This window comes from Polypterus senegalus, chromosome 2, assembly GCF_016835505.1.
Source record: "Polypterus senegalus isolate Bchr_013 chromosome 2, ASM1683550v1, whole genome shotgun sequence".
In the NCBI taxonomy this organism is placed as follows: domain Eukaryota; kingdom Metazoa; phylum Chordata; class Cladistia; order Polypteriformes; family Polypteridae; genus Polypterus; species Polypterus senegalus.
The window spans coordinates 209350521-209376521 of NC_053155.1; the positions used below are offsets into that span (position 1 = coordinate 209350521).

The 26001-nt window shown below is 36.2% G+C and overlaps 1 protein-coding gene across 3 annotated transcripts in view; it reads left to right on the top strand.

The window, feature by feature from the left end:
* Positions 1-26001, top strand: part of rubcnl (rubicon like autophagy enhancer) — a 57092-nt gene that overhangs the window by 20422 nt on the left and 10669 nt on the right. For 2 of the 3 annotated variants that reach the window (XM_039745253.1, XM_039745254.1), the window contains exons 3-9: positions 1866-1986; positions 4756-5442; positions 13331-13425; positions 18962-19145; positions 20584-20673; positions 20843-20879; positions 22074-22206. In XM_039745253.1, coding sequence (XP_039601187.1) covers positions 1866-1986; positions 4756-5442; positions 13331-13425; positions 18962-19145; positions 20584-20673; positions 20843-20879; positions 22074-22206 — 1347 coding nt within the window. The remainder of the gene's footprint in view (positions 1-1865; positions 1987-4755; positions 5443-13330; positions 13426-18961; positions 19146-20583; positions 20674-20842; positions 20880-22073; positions 22207-26001) is intronic. The other variant, XM_039745255.1, reaches the window with a different exon arrangement.

Below are 26001 nucleotides of genomic sequence, written 5' to 3' on the forward strand. Positions count from 1 at the left end.
GGCTTAATGTCTATTACAGAGCTGATTGTGTGACGATTGGGTATTTGGAGAAAGAAAAGTAAGGCCAGGAACTGGGGGTTAGTACTTTTGAAAGAAACAGTACTGCTACAATAAAGTATTTCATCGAAGGTTGTGCATGCTGCAGCAAGCATCTTGTGTGAGACATGAACAATCATTGCGCCACCGTGTTATTGAACTCCTATCATCATGAAAATGATATCACATATGCATCTCAGTATTTTAATTATTCAGAGAGCTGTAATATCATGAATGTAATGGATTCTGTGTCCTGTCGGAGGAAGAGAAAGCCCGGAAGCACGTAGTGATTCACACACATAGAGTACATAGAAGATCAAATACAAAACAGAGCATTTAATGTGCTACTTTAATTACGATGGGATTTGAGAAACTAGTAAATTAAATGATTTTAAGATGATGTTTATGATGTTCTACTTTAATAACAAAATAAACAACGTGATTAAAGTGGAGATTTAGAGATTAAAGTTGACATTTCGTGCTTTTTTCCCACTGTGTCTTTTTTTTTTTGTCTGTACCCTAATAAGCTTTCATATGACATTCAGACAGTGGGCTACGCCTTTTCACGGCAACTTTGATATCTGACAATTTCTTTTTTATTTCGGGCACTGTGCAACTTTGTGAACTTCAGCTTTCAAGTTTCTCCGATACTCTTGTCACTCGATCAACTTCCTTTTGTTGATTATACCACTGTTTAAACCAACAAATAGTACGTTTTTCCTTGACTCCATTTGGTATTCGCTGAAATTCTTATATTTTCCCCCATGCTTTTCCCATTGTCTTTTCACAGAAGGTTGAGCTTAAGGGCTATTTACACGGATTTGCATATTCAAAGAGGCATAATTCTGGGAGGAGTTGGGGCGGGACAGCAGGCGCGTGCATGTGTGTTACTTTTCACGCTGACCGGGATTTATGCAGCAGAAGAACGTGGAAGTTTGTGTACTCACAGATTTATGCGTGTGGATTTTTCTGTGCATACACTTTTGTGCTTACGCCATGTTATAGTGTGAGTTCTATGCACGGCGTAATACATGAGGCCCCTGGAAACTACAGTATTGGAAAATCATGGAACCTGTATTTTAACATCAATACAGGTGAAATTTAGCAGTCTCTGGAACATTGCATTCATTGGCTTTACTGGCAGTCTTTGAATCAACATGCCTCTGTGAATAAATATTTTCTTGGTTATTAAGAGCATGATCAGCCCCTCTCACAAATGTTTTTTTTAACTGACCACTCCGAAGCATGTGTGGAATGTAAGGTGCCTAATTTTGGCTAATTTTACAACCCTCAGTAGCACATACTTGTATGGCTTTGCATAATGGAGGTATGTTCTTACAATGTTTATATACCTATTTGTTATCTTAAGTCTTCATTTTAATATTTGCTCCATTGCAATATTTTATAAATGAGGAAAAGGAAATGTTATTGAAAGCACTATGTTGAAATAGCAACTTGGTCTATAATTTTTAAACCTTATGGGGTAATAAAACTACAAATATTTGTTAATTGCTGATGAGCCAGATTAGTGGGAGCTTGGTAATTTTAAAAGTGATTACAACAACCTGATTGTGAGAGAAAAATGTTTCTTAAATATGTTGTTGCTTTACACTTGGCCTATAAAATTACAGATGTGTTGTACATATGTGGTGTCACAGTTTAACATTAACCCTAATGCTGATTTGGTATGACATATTGATTAACAAGAGAAATTAAAACTGGCATGTCATATCAAAAAGGTTGTCAACCCCTGATCTGAAACATGCATATCACTTTATCTGTGAAGTGGACAGTTTCCATCTTTAGTGATAAACCTTAATTTTTTTTAGATTGGCAGGTGCAACCATATTTTACCTGTTCCTCAGACTGGGTGCTCCAATGAATCCACTGGATTTTTCATAAAGAAAGCCTTCTGCATCAGTCATAATTCCCTAACTTCTGTTTTATCAGGTAAATGTGGAGAATTAACCCTAAAATGTACTTTACTGTGTGCAAAATATTTGTTTTTTGCTTGTTCATTTTGTTTTTTTCACAAAGAAAATAAAGTTATTTCTAATCTTATTTATTAATAAATAAATACAAAAATAATATTAAAAATAATTTTGTTGGTGCAGTATTAGAATCCCATCTATCCATCCATCCATTATCCAGCCCGCTCTATCCCAACTACAGGGTCATGGGAGTCTGCCGGAGCCAATAGTATTAGAATACTGTATATAAAATTGTACAGTCAAATAAATATTGTACAATTCCTTTAAGGCCAAATCAGTAAAGAAAACTTTAATGGTGGAAATCTGTAGTAGTAGCAGTGGTGTTCTTCATTGTTTAAGCTGTATAGTACAAGTTATAACAGCATTTGTAGAAAAGTATCTATATATAGAGCCTCGCCCACCAACAATTCGAGCAAGAGCGAAAGCATTTGCCAAGAATGTTTTCATTAATCAAGAATATATAATTCACTAAGCAGCCGACCAGGGCACGCAAGAAGCAGCACGCAAGACAGACCATGTGATAGTCACTAAGCAGCCGACCGGGGCATGCAAGAAGCAGCACGCAAGACAGACCATGTGATATGCACGACAGAGCCCCGCCAACCAACAATTCACTAAGCAGCCGACCATGGCACGCAAGACAGATCATGGGATACGCATGACAGAGCCCCACCCACCAACAATTCGAGCGAGAGCGAAGGCATTTGCCAAGAATGTTTTCATTAATGAACACACACACAGGCGCGCGAGAGAGAGACACACACACACACACACACACACACACACACACACACACACACAGGCGCGAGAGAGACGCACACACATAGGCGCGCGAAAGAGAGACTTGAGACGCTGATAATTATGCGGCGTAGGTGGCTAGTTAATTTAATTTCTCCCCTTGTGGTATTTCTTAAGAATGAAATGGTGAGGATAGGTTTTCCCTAAAAAGTAAAACTTCATTGTAAATTCATCAGAATATAAATTGATTAGTATAAATATTCTTACAAATGAAATACTCATCATTAATTGATTTATGTCATGCAAAAAATGAAAGTTTTCTTTAATTATCATTGGTACTGTGCTGAATGTAATATACAAATCCTCTACTGCATCTCTCCACAAGAAAGTGTATTAGTACATTAAAATATGTACATTTTGTTTTTCTTAAAATGCATGAAAAAGTGGGACAACAAAGAAAAAACACAATGTATTAAAAGAAAATGATATTACAGAAATAAAGTATTACTTCATCCTGGAGTCTAACTGAACAGACCAAGTCTGCATTGTCCTTTGTGGTCCCATGCGTGTTGACTGCACATGCACTAGATGAGAAAATATGGACTCATTTGATAGCAGTTGTGTCAAGTGATTCAGTGCTAGATACACTGCTACGTACCTATGTTAAAAGCACACAAAGACATCAAAATGTGCATGAATTCATGGTGAGAAATTGCCTGGACATTCTGATTGTTTTAAGGAGGTTGCCATTTTGAAAGCCAGTTAGCATGAGTCAAATATACTATAAACATAACTGGGTGCACATCCTCAGAGTGCAACTGCATATGTAGCTGTCTGCGTCCCTCAAGTTTTGGAGTGTAAATGGGACCTGAGCCTTTCTATTGTTATAATCTATATATAAATAAAATAAAACGGACTAGCTATTTGAACTTGTTTTTACCGTAGTAGTTGCATAAATGGAATAAATTTAAACTCCATCTAAGCCACTTGAACAGTATTACCTTAGACTTTTTTTACATCTGCTTTTTAACTTCTGCCAGCATCATGCTATGGTTTATCACAACTCCAAAACATCTCCATCGTCATAAAAAGAACTTACTAACCTTGTTCTCAGTCGATGCATATTTTGTATTAAGGACCTCAGCGTTAATAAACAGGTACAGTAGAGAAAAGGAATCACTTGGTAGAAATCATTTTAGAAGAACAGAATTCTGCCTTGCAGACAATGGTAATGGGATAGAATGGCATTTCTCAAAGCCTGGATTGGATAAGTAGATTATAGTATGAATAGAAGCATTTAAGTTAAGATAAGTAAAACAAATGAGGTAAAATACTAGCATAAGCTAAATGTTCCTTCAGCAAAGTATGTTTTTTACCATATAGTGATCTCTCAAATAATTGTAATGAATTTATTGTTACTATGTTAGGTGTAGGCAGTGTACTGGTGTGTATAAGTTAACTTTGTGATGTTCGGTACTCATGTCAAGTTATAGCTTTATTATTTTAAATTGAAATATTGTTCCTTGGGTGAATTGGTTAGGTGTTTAGTTAGAAGGTTGAGGTTGCACAATGTAAATTAAGTCAGTACCAAGCCATATAAAATGTAAATGGGTATACTTTACCTCTTAAAACTTTATCTTTAATATTTCATTAACTTTGCCTGAATTAGATTTCTGGTCTATACATAAAAAGATGAAGATATTAATACATTTTAGCATCTGTCAGAGTTTTCTAAATAGAGAAAGAGAAGTCAATTACAAGACTAAGGCAAATGCTTTAACATATGCTTTTACAATAATGCCAGTTAAGGGGGAATAGCACAATAAACGTTGAATGAGAATTGGCCTGTTGGTCTTATTAAATATCAAAACATTTAAAAGCATATTTATATAGTCTGGTTTCTGCTTGATATCATATGAAATGATAGATGTCTACAACTTCAAACAACAAACAGTGCTAAAAAGCTTTATTGTTTACTTTGGCTTTTTAGGTGAATACTCAAAGCCAGCTGTGATTGGACACTGTGGATGCTTAGGGAGGGATTCAGTAAGCCCAGCAGTAATAAGAGAGATACTGATGTCAGTCTTAGAAACATCACGTGAAGTGAAAGACCTCCCCATAAGAGAGAAGGCTATCTCCCAAAATGTTCCTATTTTGAGCAGACGTTCCAGTCTTAATGAAGAGGAAATTATTGGAGAAAACAATAGTGGAAATGATGATGGCTACAGTGAAAACAGCTACACTTCTATTTTAAAGGATTTAGTGAATTTTGATAGAATTGATAATTTTGATTTGGATGTGGATTTTAATTTTTTTCCTCTACCAAGAAGCAGTCCTGTTATTTCTCAGAAAAGTCGTCAGTCTTCTATAAGTCAATCAACTTTAAATGAGAGGTCCACTTCTCATGAAACTTCCTCCAATAGTAAGAAACCTGACTGCCCAAGTCTGAAATCAACAAATAGTTGCAAACCTGATGATATCTCACAAGATGCACCGAAAAATACTTCATTTTCAGGAATTAAACAAAGAAGCAACATTCTAACTGCTAATTTTAGCAGGCTGTTCCCTGTTGGGCTCCATATACCGTTGAGAAACTCTGGCTTCATGGAAGGAGTTTGGGGAAACTTACAAGAAGGACTAAAGTCTCGTTCCCATTCTGAATCCAACTTCAATAATGGTATGTTTTGAGAATGTATTACAATATTATTTAATTCTAAGCTTCTTTTCTATAATGTATTTTATAATAAATGTTTATAGTATTGTTTTATTTCATGAGCTAGTATATATGTAAGTATCTGTTACTCACAGTAAATTTCTATGGCGTTTCCCTGTACTGATTCAGAATCAGAATCAATTTTATTTGCCAGTACTTAATATACAGGAATTTGACTTGGTAGATTTGCAGCTGCTTTAAATAAAATAAATAACATAAGTTAAAAAGAAAAACTTCATACAAGTTTACAGAATAGTACAGTTATAAAGGGAATGTGCAAATGATGATGTGCGAGTGAAAGTGTGAGTGTGTAGTGTGTATGCACATGCACAAACATACATGACCATATACTATACACACACACACACACATGTTCATACAGTATCTGACAGAATGCATGAATATACAAAGAAGTCAGGCTAGGTTTGAGAGGGCTCTGGGAAAGAAACTATTGAGGTGTCTGTTTGTTTTAGTTTTAATTGATCTGTGTCGTAATAATGACCGTCACCCCCTAGGAGACCCAAAACCTCTACGAGAATACAGGCTGCAAAAAATTTAAATCATATAACATTTAATCTCTGCAAAGAGGGAGCACTCCTATCACAGAACGCTGTAACTTAATGCACACAGCATTCCGTAACAAGATGCACACCCTTTTCTGCTAGCTGAGGTCTTTTTGTACACAAGTAAAAGTTACAAAATTAGATTACTTACATCATACAAAGTTTCTTGTCATCATTGGCTGATTCCAGTTACTAACTGGACACAGGGCAAAATGAACCAAGCTAAATTATAAGTAAGCATGGTGTAGAACCTGGGGAGCGTACAGCCCCCTTAACCCCGACACAGACAGGCAGACACAATTATTGTCCAGCACACACATTTTATTTTAAGCGGGGCAGCACTTTCCCTTTGCTCCCCACTACAGAGTACAGTACACAAGCACAATCACAGCCCTTTCTTCTTTCTCTCTGTCTGCCGCCTCTACTCCTCTCCCAGTAAGCTTTGTCTTCCTCCTTCCGACTCTGGATCCTCTAATGGATTGAGGCAGCCCCTTTTATAGGGCACCTTGAAGTGCTCCAGGTGTTCCCAGATATTCATCCGACAGCACTTCTGGGTGTGGCGGAAGTGCTGCAACCCAGGGCTCAGAAACTGTCCATGCACCCCCTGGCAGTGGCCGCGAGCCCCAGCAGGGTTGAGCTTCTAAGCTACAAACCCGTGGCTCTGCTGTGTTCCAGGGAAGGTATTGCCCTGAAAGTACCCTCTCCCCCGGTCCATCACAAGGGACCCAGCCGTACGCCACATCAGTCAGCAAAAACACATACAATTGTCCTAAAGACAGATCAGTAATTTCCAGCTCCTTTCTTGATCAGTACAGAAGCTGAAGGCAGCCTCCTTTCTCATTTAGTAAATAAAACATCAGGACAGATTAATTACCACACCTGAAGCATTTACCAGGCGGGAGTTTATGGAATAAATGATGAGCAGGGTGAGATGAGTCTGTGGTGATCCTTTTGACATGGTTATTGACACGATACTGTATGTATACAGGTCTACAACAGATGGAAGGGTACAGCCAATTATCTGCTCAGCAGACCTCACAACATGCTATAATTTATTTTTGGAGTGTGCCATTGATGAACCAAATCAGACAACAATGGAGAATGTGATTACACTTTCAATTATGGCTTTGTAAAACTGAACTAGGATTAGCTGGGATATATTAAATTTCTTTAGTTGGCCTAAGAATTACAATCACTGCTGTGCCTTTTTAGTGATGTAGGCAGTGTTATGGTCCCAGCAGATAGTGTTTGTGATGGTTTTGCCAAATAATTTGAAGGATTCCACCATATTGACTACAAAATCATTAATTTCTATGGGGAGAGGTTGTAACTGCTGTTTGCAAAAAAATCAATGACCATTTCCACTGTTTTGGAGGTATTGAGCACTAGGTTATTAGAAGTACACCAAGACACAAGACAAGACACCTCTTTGCTATAATGTGTTTCGTTGCCATTAGTAATTAGACCAATAATATTGGTGTCATCAGCAAACTTAATGATTTTAACCTGAAGGTTCAGTGGACCTAAAGTCATGGGTGTACAAGGAATAAAGTAGGGGAGAAAGTTACAGTGTTGAAGGGCACCTGTGCTAATATGGAAACAGTCAGAGAGGTGGGAGCCCACATGAACGTATTGTTTCCGGTTTATTCATTTAAGTCTGTAGAAGTTAACAACAGTTCAGGGACAATGGTGTTAAAAGCTGAACTGAAGTCAACAAACAGTATTCTGGCATATGTTCCTTTACTATCCAGGTGCTCCAGCACAAATTGAAGGTCCATATGTATTTGCTCGATATGCCAACTGAAGGGGGTCAGGAACAGTAACTGTAACAGATGTCAGATGGGTTTGAACAAGTCGTTCAAATATTCTAGTTAGAACTGAAGTAAGAGCAATTGGTCTGTAATCAGTGGGAACAAAAACTTTAATAGAAAATTTAAAGCAATCAGGTTCAGTACACTGTGCAAGAGACAGGTTAAAGGTGTTTATGAAGAGGGAATTGAGCTACCTAGCACAGTGTTTGATTGTTGCAGACAAGACTGAATCAGGACCAGCTGACTTTTTGTAGTTCTCTGTTTACATCTTGCCCAAATAAGGGGCCTGAGTTGCCTTGAAAGTTTGCATATTGTAATCTTTTTAGCCGGCCAATAAAAGGTGTCATTTTCCTAAACTTCTCACTACATCCATAATGGCTAACACGGTACAACACACTAGTATTGCAGTTCAGTGTTGAAAACAGCTTCCAGACATTGTATTCTTTGATAGAACATGGAGAAGAGGGGTGAGGCTATTATGAAGAAGTAGCTAGGATTAAAACCACTTCAGAGCTAAAGGAGCAGGGCCACTGTAGATATTCAGCACCTTGTTGTTCAAATCTGCCATAGAACTTGTTAAGTTTGTCAGGGAAGGATAAATCTGAGTAAGCATTGGGAGATGTCTTTTTGTAATTAGTAAAAGACTGAAGGCTTCTCCATACAGAGGAGGAGCTATTGATTGCTGAGAATTGTAGCTTCAGTTTATTTTTGTGTTTCCATTTAGCATATCTGATTGCACTGTTTAGCCTATTCCTGGCCAAGCTGTATGCATTCTTATCACCAGTTTTATGTGCTTTTTCTTTCACCTGATGAGATTCCTTAGTTCTTTGGTGAACCATGCCTTTCCATTATTACAAATCACAATTTATTTGCTGGGAATGTAAACCTTTTCACAGAAGCTGATAAAAAAGTAACAGTGTCCGTCAACTCCTGAATGTTTTCACAAGTATTTTTGAAAACTTCCCAGTCTGTACAGTCTAGACAATCTTGTAATGATTCAACTGACATATCAGTCCATGAATGAATAAATTACTTTGCTGGTTTAGCTCATTTTAGCTTTTGTTTATAAGTGGGTAGCAACTGTAGCATAACATGGTCAGAATTACAAAGCGGCGTGGGAGGTATACCCCAGTATGTTCCCTTTATAGCAGTAGCAGTGATCCAAAGTCTTCCCGTCCTTGATGGAGCATTTTACAAGCTGTTTGTATCTGGGAAGCTCGATGGTTAGGTTTGCGTTAATAAAGTCACCCATCACTATAATCAGGGAGTTTTGTATGACTGTTCTCTAAACTAGTTATGTAATCAGCCAGCTACTGCTGGGCTTCATTCACATTGACACCAGGCAAGATGTAAACTCCAACGAGAATTATTGAAGAAAATTCTCCAGGTGAATAGAATAGAATGTCTTTCATTTTCACAGAAGTCATAACTTTCTTTTTATTTTGTGCTACAATCAAAAAAATATATCCATCCCTTACTAAACCTGCTAAATGTATTTAAGGGTCACAGAGGCCATTTTGATAAAATCTGACACAGATAAACCTGAATATCTGGAGGAAAACATGTGGAGACTGGAGGAGAAACTGCTGTCTCTACACAGAAGAGACCTGGGCCAGGATTTAACAGCAGGCAGTGCTAACAACCAGCTGTTACCATTTTTAGTATATAGCCATTCTTGGTATATAACAAAAATTACAACCAAACCAATATCTGATGACTTGTACAAATCCATTTTCGCACAGTTATTTTGGAAGTTTTGGTTATATGTATTTGACATAGTAATTTTTAAGTTTTTGATGCATGTAATTCATTTGACACATTTTTTATGAAGTATTAGTTCTTAGAGTAGATAAAAATCCTAAAGCTACACAGTTGGATACAGGAGCCATTCAGCCATGTACTGAAACTGCACTTTCAATCGAACAGCCAGAACATGACAAGAACCAATTCTGGCTAGGGCATTAGTCATTTGCAGGGTACTGTCTCACACACACACACACACACACACACACAACTACACTTAGTCTCAGTGAGTCAGCTTATTAATTTTCATGAATGCATTGGTTTTATGTACAGGTTAAGTGTCCCCAATCTGAAATTCCAAACTTGAAAATGCTCTAAAATTTGAACACCGACATGTGTTTCCCACAAATGTGAAAATTCCACACCTGACCTTACTTGTCCATGTGGGGCCCTGACCAATGTTCCCTCTCATTTTTTTACTGATAATCAGATGTGAACAGCACATGAGCTGGTCACTTACGTTTACAACCGATTTCTTCAATTCTGTTTGAATTTAAAGTGAGCAACAGCGGTCCCCAATGAAATATGAAGTTCCATAAAGCACCACCACTCGAATGACGAGTGGGTCCCCTGTGACGTATACAGCATCAGGAAGCAGCATGACATTAATGATGAATTGGGGGTGGAGGTGGGGGTCCAGTGGAGATTCAGGGGCCAAGGTTGCATTAACAAAGGGTGGAAGGCTTGATAACTGCTGCACAGGACCGGAAGTGCATAGCAGTTCAAAAGTGGTGCCAATTTGTTATCAACTATCATCACTGTTAGATCTATGAGTATTACTCACTGTGTTTTTTGCTTATTCTCTGTGTGCAGTAACCTTTTATTTAAAACACAGCATCATAGGTGGAGACTAAAAGACAGCTCATACAGGTATTCTGTTAATACTACTGTTCACAAACTTTACTTAAAATGCTGTGTAAAATTACCTTTAGGCTATGTGTATAAGGTGTTTATGAAACATAAATAAACGTTGTGTTTTAGATATGGATCCTATCACCAAGATATCTCATTATGTATATGCAGATATTACAAAATTCCAAAATATTGAAAATCCTAAATACTTTTGGGCCCAGATATTTCAAAGAACATGTAGTGCTTTTCAAATTTAAATACAGTAGTAACTGGAAAAAAAACAAAATTGAGGCGGCACGGTGGCGCAGGGGTAGCGCTGCAGCCTCACAGTTAGGGGACCCGGGTTCGCTTCCCAGGTCCTCCCTGCGTGGAGATTGCATGTCCCCCGTGTCTGCGTGGGTTTCCTCCCACAGTCCAAAGACATGCAGGTTAGGTGGATCGGCGATTCTAAAATTGGCCCTAGTATGTACTTGGTATGTGGGTGTGTTTGTGTGTGTCCTGTGGTGGGTTGGCACCCTGCCTGGGCTTGGTTCCTGCCTTGTGCCCTGTGTTGGCTGGGATTGGCTCCAGCAGACCCCCGTGACCCTGTGTTCGGATTCAGCGGGTTGGAAAATGGATGGATGGAAGAATTAAAATTGAGTGTTGTTCTGTGTGTGCATGTTCACCTCTTTCTGCATGGGTTCTACTGCATATACTCTAATTTTTATATCTGATAGCAAGTAAACGACAAAAAAACACTCTGGAAAGTAAGTCAGATTTGCCGCAGGGTAATCACATGCCCACAGTCATTTATATCATACTAATTTAGAAGTCCCAGTTAACCTAATAGCACGTCTTTGATATGAGTAAGAAAACCCAGAGAAAACTCATACAGTGAGTGATTTTGCTGAGTTTACAGTCTGGCTATAATGCCAACCTAAAAAAAATAATTTAAAGCTTAACATTCTCATGGCCACGTAATCCAGTTCACAGAGCAGAGCCTTACCTACAACTGTTGGACACAAGGTAGGAAATATTGACAGAACGAGTGCAAGTCAATTGCAGGATATTCGCTCACACAAATTTGTTGAGGCTAGTTAACCTAACATTTTTATGTGTGAGAATGGTAGAGGAAAACTCTTACACCACACAGGGCGAGAACATACAAACTTTATACAGACATTTTACAAGAGGAGAGTGCAAACTCAACAGACCAGATCTGTGAGACAGCAATGCTACCGCCTCCACTGCTGTGCTGCCCCTCTTTATCTTCAAACTTATAAAAATTGAAATAAATTTCCCAAGCTGAAACAATTCGCTTGGTGGAGTGTTATTGCAAATGTATGTTTTTGCTGTCTTATATGAAATCTATTCCAAATCTATACTGAAGCTAGCAATGCTGTGCAAATGTGTCAAAACATATTTTTAAAATATTATACGCGATAATAAATTATGTGGAGGCTCACATATTTTGACATAATTAGTGCCCTTATTTGCTAATTATTACTACACAGTACTATAAATATATTTCTTCTGTAGATATAATAATTAAGCCCAAATTGAAATAATTGAAAATAAGAATGTGTGTAGTTCTTGGTAATTTTCATTGTGTTCACTTAAATTTTTTACTATTATATTTTCTTTATGTGAGTTTTTAAAAACGCATTTTTAAAATATTTGACCAAAAATCATAACTTAGTAAATGTAGACCATGTTTCACTAAATAAACAAAAACTCATTTGATTTGTTCAAGGCAGATCTTCAAACAAATAATTAGAGAATGCATATGTTTTTAATATAAAAGCCATCAATGATGATGACTGCTATGCCTCTGAAGACGAAGGCTTACTTTTCAGTTTGTTATTGTTATCTATGTTTTCAAGAAGCTGAAAGTTTTTATCATTTCAGGTTACTGAGTTAAAAAATAAACCAATCAATTGTTCATGGCCTTGCCACATCTTAAGTCTAATTTATTGTAGACATAGAGACTCCATGTTTAAAAGAAAAACATGTTTGCTCTTAATGATAAGAATGCCTATCTCATTAATACAGGCACAATTCTGTGGGTGTTAAATACCTAATCTCATGTTTTGCTTTCATCTCAGATGTCTACTTCTTTCATACTTTGTGTCCTTCTGTTTGTTCTCTTTCCTATCAACCTCACTCCGCTCCATTCAGTTATTTTGGTCACCTTTCTTTTGAAAGATCCTTTATTTAGTATGGCGATTTACACTAACATACAGTATGACAGAATCAATTCCAAGCATGGTTGCAGTAATGCTGTATTTGTAGTCAGAGGATATTACCACATACACCTCTCAGTCTCATCATGTTTTTTTAAGATCTAGTGCCTGGGCCAGAAACAAATCCAACAGTCATATGTTGATATGGTGCAGGGAACATCTAAATTTCTTTAATCCTTAACATTTATGCAAATGTGTAGCCATGTTTGCAAAAAAGGCTCTTACATTCCTAAATTAAGGACAAAGATTTTTTAGTCGCTCAGTGACCACACCTATGTAGTTTAGTTGCACAAGATAGGCTACTGGACCCTTCTCTCATCCATGTATAGTGCAAAAGCCAGCAATATTTTTGGAAACAAGCCATTTATTTGGAATCTACCTTGCCTTAACTATTAATCTATATGTCTCATTTTTGTGGAGCATCTTCCTCTTTTTTGTTAGAAACGTTCTTTCTTACTTCTTAACATACCCACAGGTTAGCATCCTAAATTGAAATTCTTATTTACCACCATACTGACATATTAGTTTGAAAAAATATTTGTGTGATACCACCCTTATCTGGCCATTTACTTCTAAAAATTGTTTCCTTCTCTCTTTGCAGTAGCTCCTGTGTCTAATGCTGAAGTGGACAAAGAATCTGTCATTTCTGAAGGTTACATACAAGAGACTTTAAAAGCTAGTGCAGATCTTGATAAGGTGAGCTGAATGTAACTATACAAGTATTTAGTATTATGAGAGATTGAAAAAATAAACAATAGTTCCACTGAAAAATATATAAATAACTGGATAAAGAATGATTTCACCAAAGATAATACTTGAAGAAGATTCAACAGCATAAACAATCTTTGCACCTTTATTTTTACTGCTCAGAGTGGAAATACCTTTTTTTTTTAAATTTGCAAATGCATACTAACTGCTTAATTTATTATTTATACAATATATACTAGTGGGTGGCCCTGTGGTGCATTTGTTAGACCTGCTGCTTTTCTGTTCCAGAATGCTAGGTGGAAATTAAGGCTCAGGCACTGTCTGTATACATTTCAGTGAGTTTTCATGATCTCCCAGTGTCTGGATACATTTTCTCCAGGTACTTTGGCATTTTTGCAACATATGAAAGACACATGTGTTAGCTTACTTAGTGACAATTAATTGGCCCAATGTGGGTTTGTTTCTGACTGTGTGCTGTAATGAATCGGAACCCCATCCAGAATTGGTGTCTGTATTGAATGAGTGGGTGGACTGAAGTATACAGACAACCTTATGATTTAATTACATGAATGTAAATTGATTATTTTGTTTTTAATATGTAATATCTTTACTATGTATTTTCAGTATCTTACATTGAGATTATAGATCTTTGCTATTTTTAACGTCTGCAGTATTGCTTTAGACACTTTGTATCTCTGCTTATCAACCTCTGTTAGCATCGTGCTTTACTTTATCATATGCATAACTCAAAAGCATCTTTTTAGTTGAATGCATAGATTATCTTTTAAAGCAATCTACTTCAGATTGTTATGAGTGGTCTTATAATCTTCCGTCTATTAGTCTGTTGTCATACTGGTGTGCTTTAATAATATACAGTGCCCTCTATAATGTTTGGGACAAAGACACATTTTTCCTTGATTTACCCCTCTGCTCCACAGTTTAAAATTACAAATCAAACAATTCAGATGTGATTAAAGTGTACATTGCAGAGTTTAATTTAAGGGTATTTGCATTTACATTTTGCTCAAGCTATGTACACATGCGATCAGTTTTTATACATGGTCCCCTCATTTCAGAGCATCATAATGTTTGGGACAAGTGGCATCACAGATGTTTGTGATTCCTTAGGTGTGTTTCATTGCTTCATTAGTGCAGGCATAAGATACCTCAGCTTGCTTCTGCCTTTTGGAGCCTGTAGTGTTCATTGTTCAATTAGAGGACAAGAGCTGTGCCAATGAAAGTCAAGGAAGCCATTATGAGGCTGAGAAACAAGAATAAAACCATTAGAGACATTGGTAAAACCTTAGGATGACCTAATCAACTATCTGTGATATCATTAAGAAGTAATAACCAAATTAACGTAATTCTGGAGAAAAATCTTTAAATATAGACAGCCTTGGTGTCACAATCACTCCTAATCTATTAACAGCTGTGTTTGTTGTACTCCCAGATGGGCTTAAAGTGGAGAAGGAAAAACAAACTGGAATTGCCTTTGCCGCACTATTAACACATAGACTTCTCTTGCTCAAATGGAAGAATTCTAGCCCTTTTAAGTCAGTGGGTAACTAATGTTATATACTATTTGAAATTGGAAACAATCAAATTCTCACTTAAGAGTATCTATTCACAGCTTTTGTAAAACCTGGCAGGATCTAATCAATAACATTTTAGAATAAGCATTTATATTGGGAAGAAGGACTCTTTTCTCTGTTTACTACTCTCAAAGTTTTAATCTCTCTGTGGGCCTTCCTCTCTTTCTCATGTATGGGGGTTGAATCAAATTTAGTTTTGTTAAGTTTGTTTTGATAGTTTGGAACATTACATGCTTTTAATAAATTCAATTAAAAAAAGAAAAAGAAGGAACGCACTAGTGAGCTCAGTAATCGCAAAGAGACTATGAGGCAAAAGATAATAGAAGAATGAGGCTGATGATAGAAAAATCTATTTATTGTGCTAAAGAAAAAGCTCCAAACACCTGACTGAGATATCAGAAACAGCTTTCAGGTGGTAGATGTTGATGTTGATATGTCATAGTTGAGTATCTACAGAAGACTTCATGAACAGAAATACAGAGACAACACTGCAAGATGCAAACCACTAATTTGCCACAAAAACAGGATGGCCAGATTAAAGTTTGTGAAAATGTAACTTAAAAGAGCCTGCAGAATTCTGGAAAAAGGTCTTGTGGACAGATGAGACAAAAATGAATCTGTGTCAGAGTGATGGTAAGAGCATAGTGTGGAGACGAAAAGGAACTGCCCAAGATCCAAAGCATACCACCTTATCTTTTAAACATGGTGGACGTTGTTTTTATGACTTGACCATGTATGACTGCCACAGATACTAGCACACTTCATTGCTGATGCTGATTTTAACTTTCCAAACTTTGATTGTGATGCCCCATTTGGACCTACAAAAGAGGAAACTGAAATGGTACTGTTGGAAAATGACTGTTTTCCCACCCAGTTTGTTTCAAACCCAACATCTGGTAATGCCTGTTTAGATCTCATCTTATAAAACAACTAGCTGAAATACCCAAAGTTGCCTGGGAGAAAAATAAAGTGTTTTTTTTAATTGTTTGAGAAAAATATAATAAAAAACACAACTTTAAAAATAAAAATAGATTAACAAACAATGAAGACTCACTAATGTGCTTGTCTTGTGGCCAACTCTATTTAATTTCAGAAGCAACAGGGGTACAGTGGTGCTCACACACCCAGAATGCTGGCAGTCACCGCCAGTTCGACCTCTGGTGGTCATTCAGAGTGTGAACTGGATGATAACGTGCAGAAACAAAAACAAGCTCTGAGTTCATGGATTTTAAAATGTTTTAGATGTGCTTCAAGTCCTCAATATGTTGATGACTAATAAAACCCCTGGACCTAACTGGATTTTACCAACTGTACTGAAATACTTTAAAGATGTCATCTATAAACCCTTATTACACATATATTTGAGCAGTCGTTTGAGAAAAGAGAAGTACCTGAGGACTGGAAAGTTCCAAATGTGACTGCAATCCTCAAAAATGGAGACAAAATGGATCTTAGTAATTAGAGACAAATCTTACTTCTGTGCCATAGAAAATTAAGAAAACCATAATAGAAATACATTAGAAAATAATTCATATGAAAAAACATGCTAAATAACAGCCAGCATGAGTTTATGAGAGGAAAGTCTTGCTAACCAATCTTTTACATTTTTTTGAAAAGATAAATGCAAAAGTTAACAATTGCAAAGCATAACATATAATTTACTTAGACTTTCACAACACCTGTGATACAGTCACATACCAAAGATTAATTCTAAAACTAGTAGCTGTAAGCATCAGAGATAAACTACAAAACTGGATATCAAGTTGGTTTACTGGCAGGAGACACAGACTACAGATAAGAGGAGAATACTCCATGTGGAGTGAAGTCGTCAGTGGAGTCCCTCAAAAGTCTGTCCTAGGACTGTTACTTTTATTGATTTACATTAACGGCAGTAAACATGTGAAATCTGTAGGTGATACTAAAATTGGACAAATGACAGACATTGTAGAGACAGTAAAAACAATTCAGAAACACTTGAAGTTTAAGGAGTTGGAAAACACTTGGAAAATGTAGTTCAATGTAGAAAATTGCAAAATTCTACATGTGTGCAAAAGGAACGTCAATTATAAATAAAAGATTGGAGGCACTGTTGTACAGGAAGCAACCTCTGTTGACATTACATTTTTATCATCTAAGCAATGTGCAGAAGTGATTAAAATGCAAATAAAATGTTAGGTTATATTATAAAAACTGCTGAATGTAAGTCAAGGGGGTTATGTGTAAAATATATAATGCTCTAATGAAACCACATCTGGAGTATTGTGTGCAATTCAGATCACCACACTGCAAGAAAGACACAGCAGCACTTGAAACTATGTAGAGGTGAGCAACCAACTGTATCCCAGGACTGCAGAACATTTTCTACTGTGACTGACTCAAAGAATTGAACCTGTTTAGTCTCAAGCAGAGGAGACTACGTGTGGACCTAATCCAGGTTTTCATAACTCTCAAAGGCACTGAAAAAGTAGATCCAGCAGAATTTGTTCAACTAAATGGTGAATTGTGTTCTCTAGGACACCATTGGAAATAAAGGGGAAGTGCATTTAGAAATGAAGCCAGAAAGCACATCTTTATGCAAATTGTTGTGGGAGTCCGGAGCAAACTACCAACACATGTAGTCAAAGCAGAAACCTTGACAACTTTTAAGATGTATCTGGATGAGATATTGGGATAGCTTAACTATTAGCTAACAAATGACCATGCTAGATGGAATGTTTTCCTCTCATTTGTCACATTTAATTTATATTTTTCCAAATTAAATATCTACATAGTAAAGAGAATGTGCTTTTTTTGTACAACCTTTTTAAGTTTCCTTTTATAAACATGGCACAATGCACAAAAGAAAATTGAAACACAGAAAAATCAAATTGAAAAACACATAATCAAATTAAAAATACAAGACATGCATAAATTGAAAAACATGAAACCAAACTTACTAAAAGAATCAGAACACGCCCAAAATAATGAAAGTACAAAACAACTCAAAAACATAACATCATATCCAAAAATGCAAAACCACAAAAACAAATTAAAATACACAATTTCAGTAACAGAAAATCAAGTACAAACCACCAAATCAAGTCAAAATGCATAAAACTAAAAACAAATGAAATAACAAACCAAAACATGTAAAATACAATAGGAAACAACAAATGAAAAAAGAGAATCATGAAAACAAAATTAGCCATTGAACAGAGTTTTCAAAATGATGTAGCAAATTAGAAAATCATTGCTAAAATTGTTTTAAAATTGATTTAATCTTATTATTTTCTTATGTTATCCAACATCAAAATTTGCAATTTCGTCTTGATGTTCTCCTCTCTGCTGATTAGACCTTTATATAAGCATCTTTCTTTTCAAATCTGCATTAATTCTAACATTTTTTATGCATCTGTTCTTGCCTGTGTGCATCTCATTTTGATTACTTGCTGGAGTTTTTGATTGCACGTTTCTTGTTTTTTGTGTATATACTGCTCATTTGGTTTGTTTGTCACTTTGTGCGCATAGCATTCCTTATGTTTGTGGGCTCTGTTTTAAATTCTTTGTGATTTGTTTTTGTGCTTTGCTTTGTTTAAATGTTTTTAGTTGATCTTGTTTTAGGATTTTCTGATTGTTTTGCTTTTTTAATTTTGTTTCTGTGTTTTCGGTTTTAATTATTTTAGACTTGTCCTTTTATTCAAATGTGCTGTATACTTTATTATGAATAATAACTTTGTATATAATATAATTTGTCAAACCTTGCTTAATTGAAATTACATATTTAGAGTTAGGCGCTATTCTGACATGTGGGGGCAGCAGTCTTTCACAGTCCCCATTTACACACATAGACGTACACCTCTTCAATCAGACTAACACAGGGACAATTTGGGGCCCCAGACAATTTTATCAGTATATCTTATATTAAAGTTAATTTTCTAACCTCTTTTCTGCAGGAGAATGCACATTTCATTGTTGTGGATATGGTTCTGGCTGAACTGGAAAACATAAAGTGCAATGTCATGGGTGAAAAGAGAGATTATATAAAAGATAATATCCTGGGTGGATCTTACCAAGATTTCCATTCTGCTTCAAAGAAACATTCAGAATCGATAGATTCATCAGACAGTGGATATGAAGGTAGTGGCTTAATGTTTTTCATTTTATAAGTGATCGCATTTCTACTTCTGTGTATGTGTACAATTAGTATCTCATAGTATGTCAATGTCATAGCTGTTAAGTTTTTCCTCCAAAATTCTTATCAAAACTATAGTTTTGGATGGTGGTACAAATTTAGAAACTTGGTTGAGTAATCATTGAATCATTGAGTCTTTAATGAATTGATGAAAACAATTTGCCATTTTTTATATAGCTATAGTTTCATAGTCCCCAAATTTTTGCAAGCCTTTAAGAAAAGTTAATGTAAAAATGGCATGTGAAATAATGCTATATACTGTATTTGAACCCAGTTTTGGGTTCTGTTAAACACATTGTTATTGGCTGCATCAGTGGGGGGATGAGGATAGCAGTCTGCTTGCTGCATATACTGATTGACACAGTTGCAAAAAAAAAAAAAAGACGCTGATGGGGAGTTGTGAAGGAATTTAAGGTGGCCCGGGATTTACACCTTTTTTCGTAGGCTTTAGGAATTCTAGTGTTAAACAATATCCATCTGAAATTAATTAATATCTGATTTTAAAATAAAAGATGGCATCTGCTTTATTCCATTCATAATTTTGAACATTTCTATCCTCTCATCACTTAATCTCTGCTTACTTAAAATGAAATGGTTAAATTTCTTCATTCTTTTCACATCACATCCAAGGATTAAATTAGTAGGTAAAATTTGGATTTTCTCTAGTTTTGTTATGTTCTTCATGTAATACACATTAGTTCATGTGTTAGTCTGCAAGTAGAGTATATTACATGGTTTAGGCTTACCTTGTACACTAGGTTCTACAGAATGTAACTCAACATCTTGTTAGTCTTCTTAATTGTTCATGTACTTGCAGTTACTTAGGTATTGTTGCAGTTGCTGAAGACAGTTCACAAGAATCATTTCAAATAGCAAAATGGCGTGTGCACTGATTCAGCATAGGCCCGATAATGTTAGGACAGTCTCTGACCCTTGTAGGCCAAAATTTTTCACATTTTTTAAAATTTTGGGCACATTTTTTCCCGAAAATTAGCATTACAAAATCAGGTGCGCGTCATACATGAGGAAATCATACACGAGGAAATGTAATTCTGTAATGTTTACCTTTGCTTGGGCTTGCTCGCTCACTCTCTCTCTTGCTCGTGCACTCTCTCTCTCTCTTGCTCACTCGCGCACACGCGCTCTGTTGCTTGCTTTCTCGCACACTCGCGCTCTCTCTCTCTCTCTCGCTTGCGCTCTCTCTCTAAACGCTTCCTATACAATCACGACGCACGTCGTACATGGAGCAAAATGATTTTCGTGTTTTTCTTCATAAAAATTACGATGCGCGACTTACATGAGGGCGCGTGGTACACGAGTAAATACGGTATATTTGTTAACATTAATACGTTTAACATTTTATTCTATATCCATGTTGTACAGGTTTGCAGCCCTCTGAAATCATCTGTTCCGATTGGCCTGATTGCATTCCAACACTTAATGATGAGGTCATCGCTAAAACATTGAATTTGGGTACTGGATAGGTTTTATTCTCTCTATGATAATCACAATCATATATTTATAGATATAGCTTCTGTCACTTAATAACTGTAAATTAAATTATTGCACATGTTTTTATATTTCAGAATTAATTTATTTTTTTATTTCCTGCATATTTAAACATGTTTAACTTCCTAAACAGGTGAGAAAATACAAAACACGGATTCAACAGAGCACAGGTATGATTTTCATCAAATAAATAAAATGTTTTATTCAAGGTTGGAATAGTCTTATATAAGATATTTATGCTGGTATGAATTCACGTTTTTCTTGTGTTTGCAAGTTTTCTCTGTGACATCATCTTGCATTTTAATTAGGTTAATTGGTAAATGTAATATTTTTCAGTGTGCCTATGATGGACTGACAGCCTTCTGTCCATTGTGTTTTGTGTCCATGTGTTTTGTCAACAAACCTTGTGGCCTTGGGGGCCTACTTGTATTAGTGTTGATACATGACTTCTAGGAAGGATGACTTGTCAGCTTCCCTACATTTGCATTAGCAAAGGGCCCCTTTGGCACTCTTATCATTCCGTTTCTCTAACCTAGCTTCCTTTGCTCCCACAAATAAAAGTTTGTTCCAGTACACCTCCTGACTGTAGCCTTGAAGGGTCCTCTGCAGTAAGGCTGCTTTATACCTTCTACCAACGTTACTTCCAGCCAGGCCTGGAATTACTTCTGGGATCAGGCCACATAGCTACAATGACCTCTGGAAAGTCTTTAGGCCACTTGATCTCAGACTCCTAAATAGCCCTTTAATGGACTAGGTATCTTAGGGTGTCCCAAAGCCTTGGGTCTCTAGGTTGCCTTACTTAAAAAAGCAAACCAGACCACTACACAACTCCTTGTGCTACATATTCTGCCTTCTACTTGACTGAAAGGAAACTAGACTCCTATTTAGCATGGTCCCATTTCTCAAGCCTTCACTCGATGTGTGGCCCTTTGTTTGCCACAAAATGTTCTGGCCTCCTACTCATCCTCTAAAGCTTTTTTATTTCTTTACAGCCATGTAATAACTGTTCACATACAATAAAGTTTTTTTCTTGAAGCCTTTTCATGCACTGAATGATTTTGTTTAATGTTTTCTTATATAGCAAGATAAGCTCAGTTGCCAAGAGGGCTAAGGCATTGGGCTGGAAAGGTAATGGTTGTTGGTTTGGTCTTCACTGTCATTCTAACTTCCATTCATAATCAAATGATATTGCATGCCAGTCCTTTCAGACTTAGAAATAAATACATTTTCCATGCAGTTGTGAATTGTCAACGCATAATCTAAAACAAATAATGTTATCCTCAGATTTTGCCATATTCATGATTTTGTTCAATTGAAATGTTTGTAAATTTGTGCTAATAGAAAACATGTTTTTCTTTTGTAAGCGGCCGTTCCTCATTTGGTTCACCCAGTTTCAATTCTGCAGAGACTCTAGCTCAGCAGCTGGTCAGAATTTTCCGTAAGCAGTGGCTACATACAGAAGGCGCTTCTGGAACCACAGCTACAAAACTTCAGGAAGTGAGTATTTGGCATGGTTTTATAAGTTTATTTTTGTTGGTACTGATAAATTTGGCACTCATATGAATTGGCAGTGATCAAATAATATATGAAGCATAAATTTACCTGATAAAGTCTAATTACTCCCAATAGGAAATGAAAGAAACTTTACTGGTTGGTATTGGAAGTACATTTTACATATACAGTATACCCCAAGCACTTCCAATGCTAATTTGTTTAAATGCAGATCCTTGCTAAATATGGCAGGTAAATAAGCGGTAATATGCAATAATGTACAAAAGTAATTAATGCTCCAGGTATGCACATATATTGGGTGGAATCAGCTACTCTGAAGTGTGACAATATAATACCTACCTGGAAAATGTAATTTGTTCCATAATTTTGAAGTGGATTTTCAATTTATGACTTTCTAACAGGGATAGCAGGGGTGGCACAGTGAGTAGAACTGCTTCTTTATAAGTCCAAAATCTGGGGTTCAAAAATTCGGTCTGAATATTGTATTAGTGGAGTTTATATGTTCTTCCCATATTTGTTTTTCACTGAGTATTCTGATTTTACTCCAACATGCGAAAGTGATAGATTGTACTAGTTTGAGTGGTAACACTAAGGTTACTGTGGTTGTGTGCATGAATTTTCCCAATAATGACTTAGCCTCATATCCAGAGTTGGTTCTAACCTTGTGCCAAGTGCTGCCAGGACAGAATCCTGATTTGGATTAAGTGCAAGCACAAATGGGTAGATAGATGTATCTGTGATCTATGGGCTATTAAGTAGAAGTATACTTTATAAGAAAAAGTTTAAGTAAATTATCTTTACAAATGCTCGTAATACTCGTAACATTTATGGCTGTGATATCATAACACAATGACAGCGCTAGTCATGACACATTCTGTTTTGCAATGCTAAACTTTCAAGAGTATTCTCTTACTCATGGTGTAATTTCCTCAAGGGCCTTGGAGAATAGAGTTACTGTTGTGCCATTTTCGATGTTATCTCAGTGTTTTATGTCAAACCCAGGTCATCTGTTGTCTATAATCTAATGAATCTGAAGCAATCAGCAGTTTCCACAATTTCTCCATCAGTACTGAGTAGTCTGTGGCTCTCTTTGTGCCCCTTGACTTCCGCAATGAATCAGTTCGTCTTGGTGACATTTATGGCTACTTTTTTATCATCACACCATTTTGTCAAAGCTATTTTTATGTATTACTTCACTTGTACTTACAGTGCAAATATAGATGAGTAACATGACAGTGAGATAAACATTTTTTTTTTGTTACTAGAAATTTGTTAGTGTGTTAGTATGTACATTCATATATTCTGTAAATGCTGTGTTAGTATGTACATTCATATATTCTGTAAATGCTTTCAATTCACATTGACCAATAGCTACAAGGGCCTGAGCTGATTTCAAGTTAGAGTATTTTCTTTCTGGAGTTTACACATTCTCTGTGGGATTACATGGGTTTCCTGCATGTTTCCTCCCAGTCTCGAAGACATACATGTTAGTTACATGATAGGTTAAGTGGTAACTTCAGATTAGCCTGGTACACATTAATGTATGTGTGTGTTTTTCACCCAGATTTAATTCTTGCTGCACCATCTTAGTAGCCAATATATAGCCTTTAAACTTAATTGTGTAATGATTTTATTTTCAAATATAACTATGAATTATTCAGATGTAGAAAAGTGACCATCTAACCCTCATATTTTACTGACATTGTCTTTATTTTCCGTATTGTTTGGAGACCCAGAGACCCCAGTGCTATATTATAAAAGCAATTGTAAAATAATTTTGAAATTAATTTTTTTTTACCATCACTAGGGGGCTTCGCTCACCAACGCCCGTTTTTGTTTTTCTGGATATACACTTTTAAGATTTTTTTTTCTTTGAATTGTTGCTATTTCATTAGTTTCACTTTTATTTCAGAACTTCTGTAAAAACAATATTTGGAATTTTTTGAGCCCCAATGTGCTGAATCTTTTTCATGAGGTCAGTGAGACATGTGTTTAATGACTTTGTACCATAATTTAGGATAGGTTTCTCTGTTTGGAATTTCAGCACAGACAAAACGATCTACATTTTCAGCAGTTAATAATTTTTTTTTGCAAAGTAACCAATAAAAGCATGTTAGGTAAACTCCGTTTTTGAAATTCTCTTGACTTCAAAGCCTTACAATATTTACTTACATCTGGCATATCACCTATGTCCATATATTCGATCTCTATTCGTCTTTTTGTTATTTCTCCGAGTAATAATTTCTCTTTCTATGCGCTAATGCAATGTTTGCTTTCTTTGTTTTGACACTGTCGTTTTTTTTCTGCTTTCATATTCTGTATCTTGCTCTGCATGTGTTTCGTGCCTATGTTTTTTTTGAGTCTTTTGAATTTCAGTTTTCATTATCTCTAACCTGCTCTCTATGTGTTTGGCCCCCTTGTTTTTTAACCTCTTTATGACGTTTTACTTTGTTTTCTACTCTTGTCTTTTATTTCTGACCTCGCTTTATCCTGCTTTTTTTTTCAATGACGCCTGGTCCGTGATGATTACTTTCCCTTTTTCGAGTAATAATTTCTGTTTGTTTGTGCTACTGCGATCTTTACTTTCTTTTTTTTATACTTTCTAATTTTCCTACTTTCATATTCTTTAACTTTCTCCACATGTGTATCGCACCGACGTTTTTTTTTGAGCCTTTTGAATTCCACTGCTTTCATAATCCCTAACCTGCTCTGCATGTGTATAGCGCCGACGTCCGGATTGGATTGGACGTGCTTTTTTTTTCCAATTTCTCTTGTTCCAGGCAGATAATTACTTATCATTACTTTCATAATCTCTAACCTGCTCTGCATGTGTATAGTGCCATCGTCTGGATTGGACGTGGTTTTGCTTTCAATTCCACTTGGGCTGATAATTACTTTCCTTATTTTCTGAATTTGCACCTAGATTATTCTTTTTCTTTTTTGTCTCTCCAACGCTTTTGAGTCTCTTTTTCCACGCTGTTTTCTTCTTCGCTTAGTTGTCTACATTTCATTTATAACATATCGTCCTTTTATGCTTTATGTGTGCTGAGAGCCCTGGACCTGTGTGTGCTCAAAGCCAAAACACGACTGAGTGTGTTGCTGCCCATGCACTTATTTGGTTGTAAGTAGGGTGGGTCTTGCAAGAATCTCATGTTCTACGTCATCGCGAGATGGTCCTAGGTCAATCTCTTGGCACAAAGTCTCATGTTTAAGGTCCCCGCGAGATGCTCCATGGCCAATCTCTTTAGTCTCGTGGGTCTTTTAAGTGTCTTCCGTGATCTTAACGTCGCCCTACTGTTTCTCTCCACGATTTTTTTTATAATAGAGAGAAATATTTTTTTCTCTTTTAAACTCCAGTAGTCAGATAATGATTGAAGCCTTAACACTCATTTTTGCCATAAAGCAGCCATGCACATTTCAGAACACAAAAAGTTTAATCTTGTAAAACAGTAAATACAAAATTGAAATAATAACAGAAAATGCTGTCAGTTTGTATTTACAAAACACTCATAACCTATGGCAGTTGTGCTGTTTTGTATTAAATATACAACAGATATATAGACAGAACTTCTATCTTCAACCAGTCTGGTTGTTTTTCCCACAGTTACTACAAGACTGATTGATGTCACCTTGTAAATTTATTAAATTAAAAGATAGCTGTAATTGGCTTTCAGTAATTTATCCTTGGCAGTTGTAATAAAGTAAGTGGGACAGAAACACTAAAAATATGTACTTAGAGACAGCTGTGACTTAGGAAACTTTACTAACTAAATTCTTTAC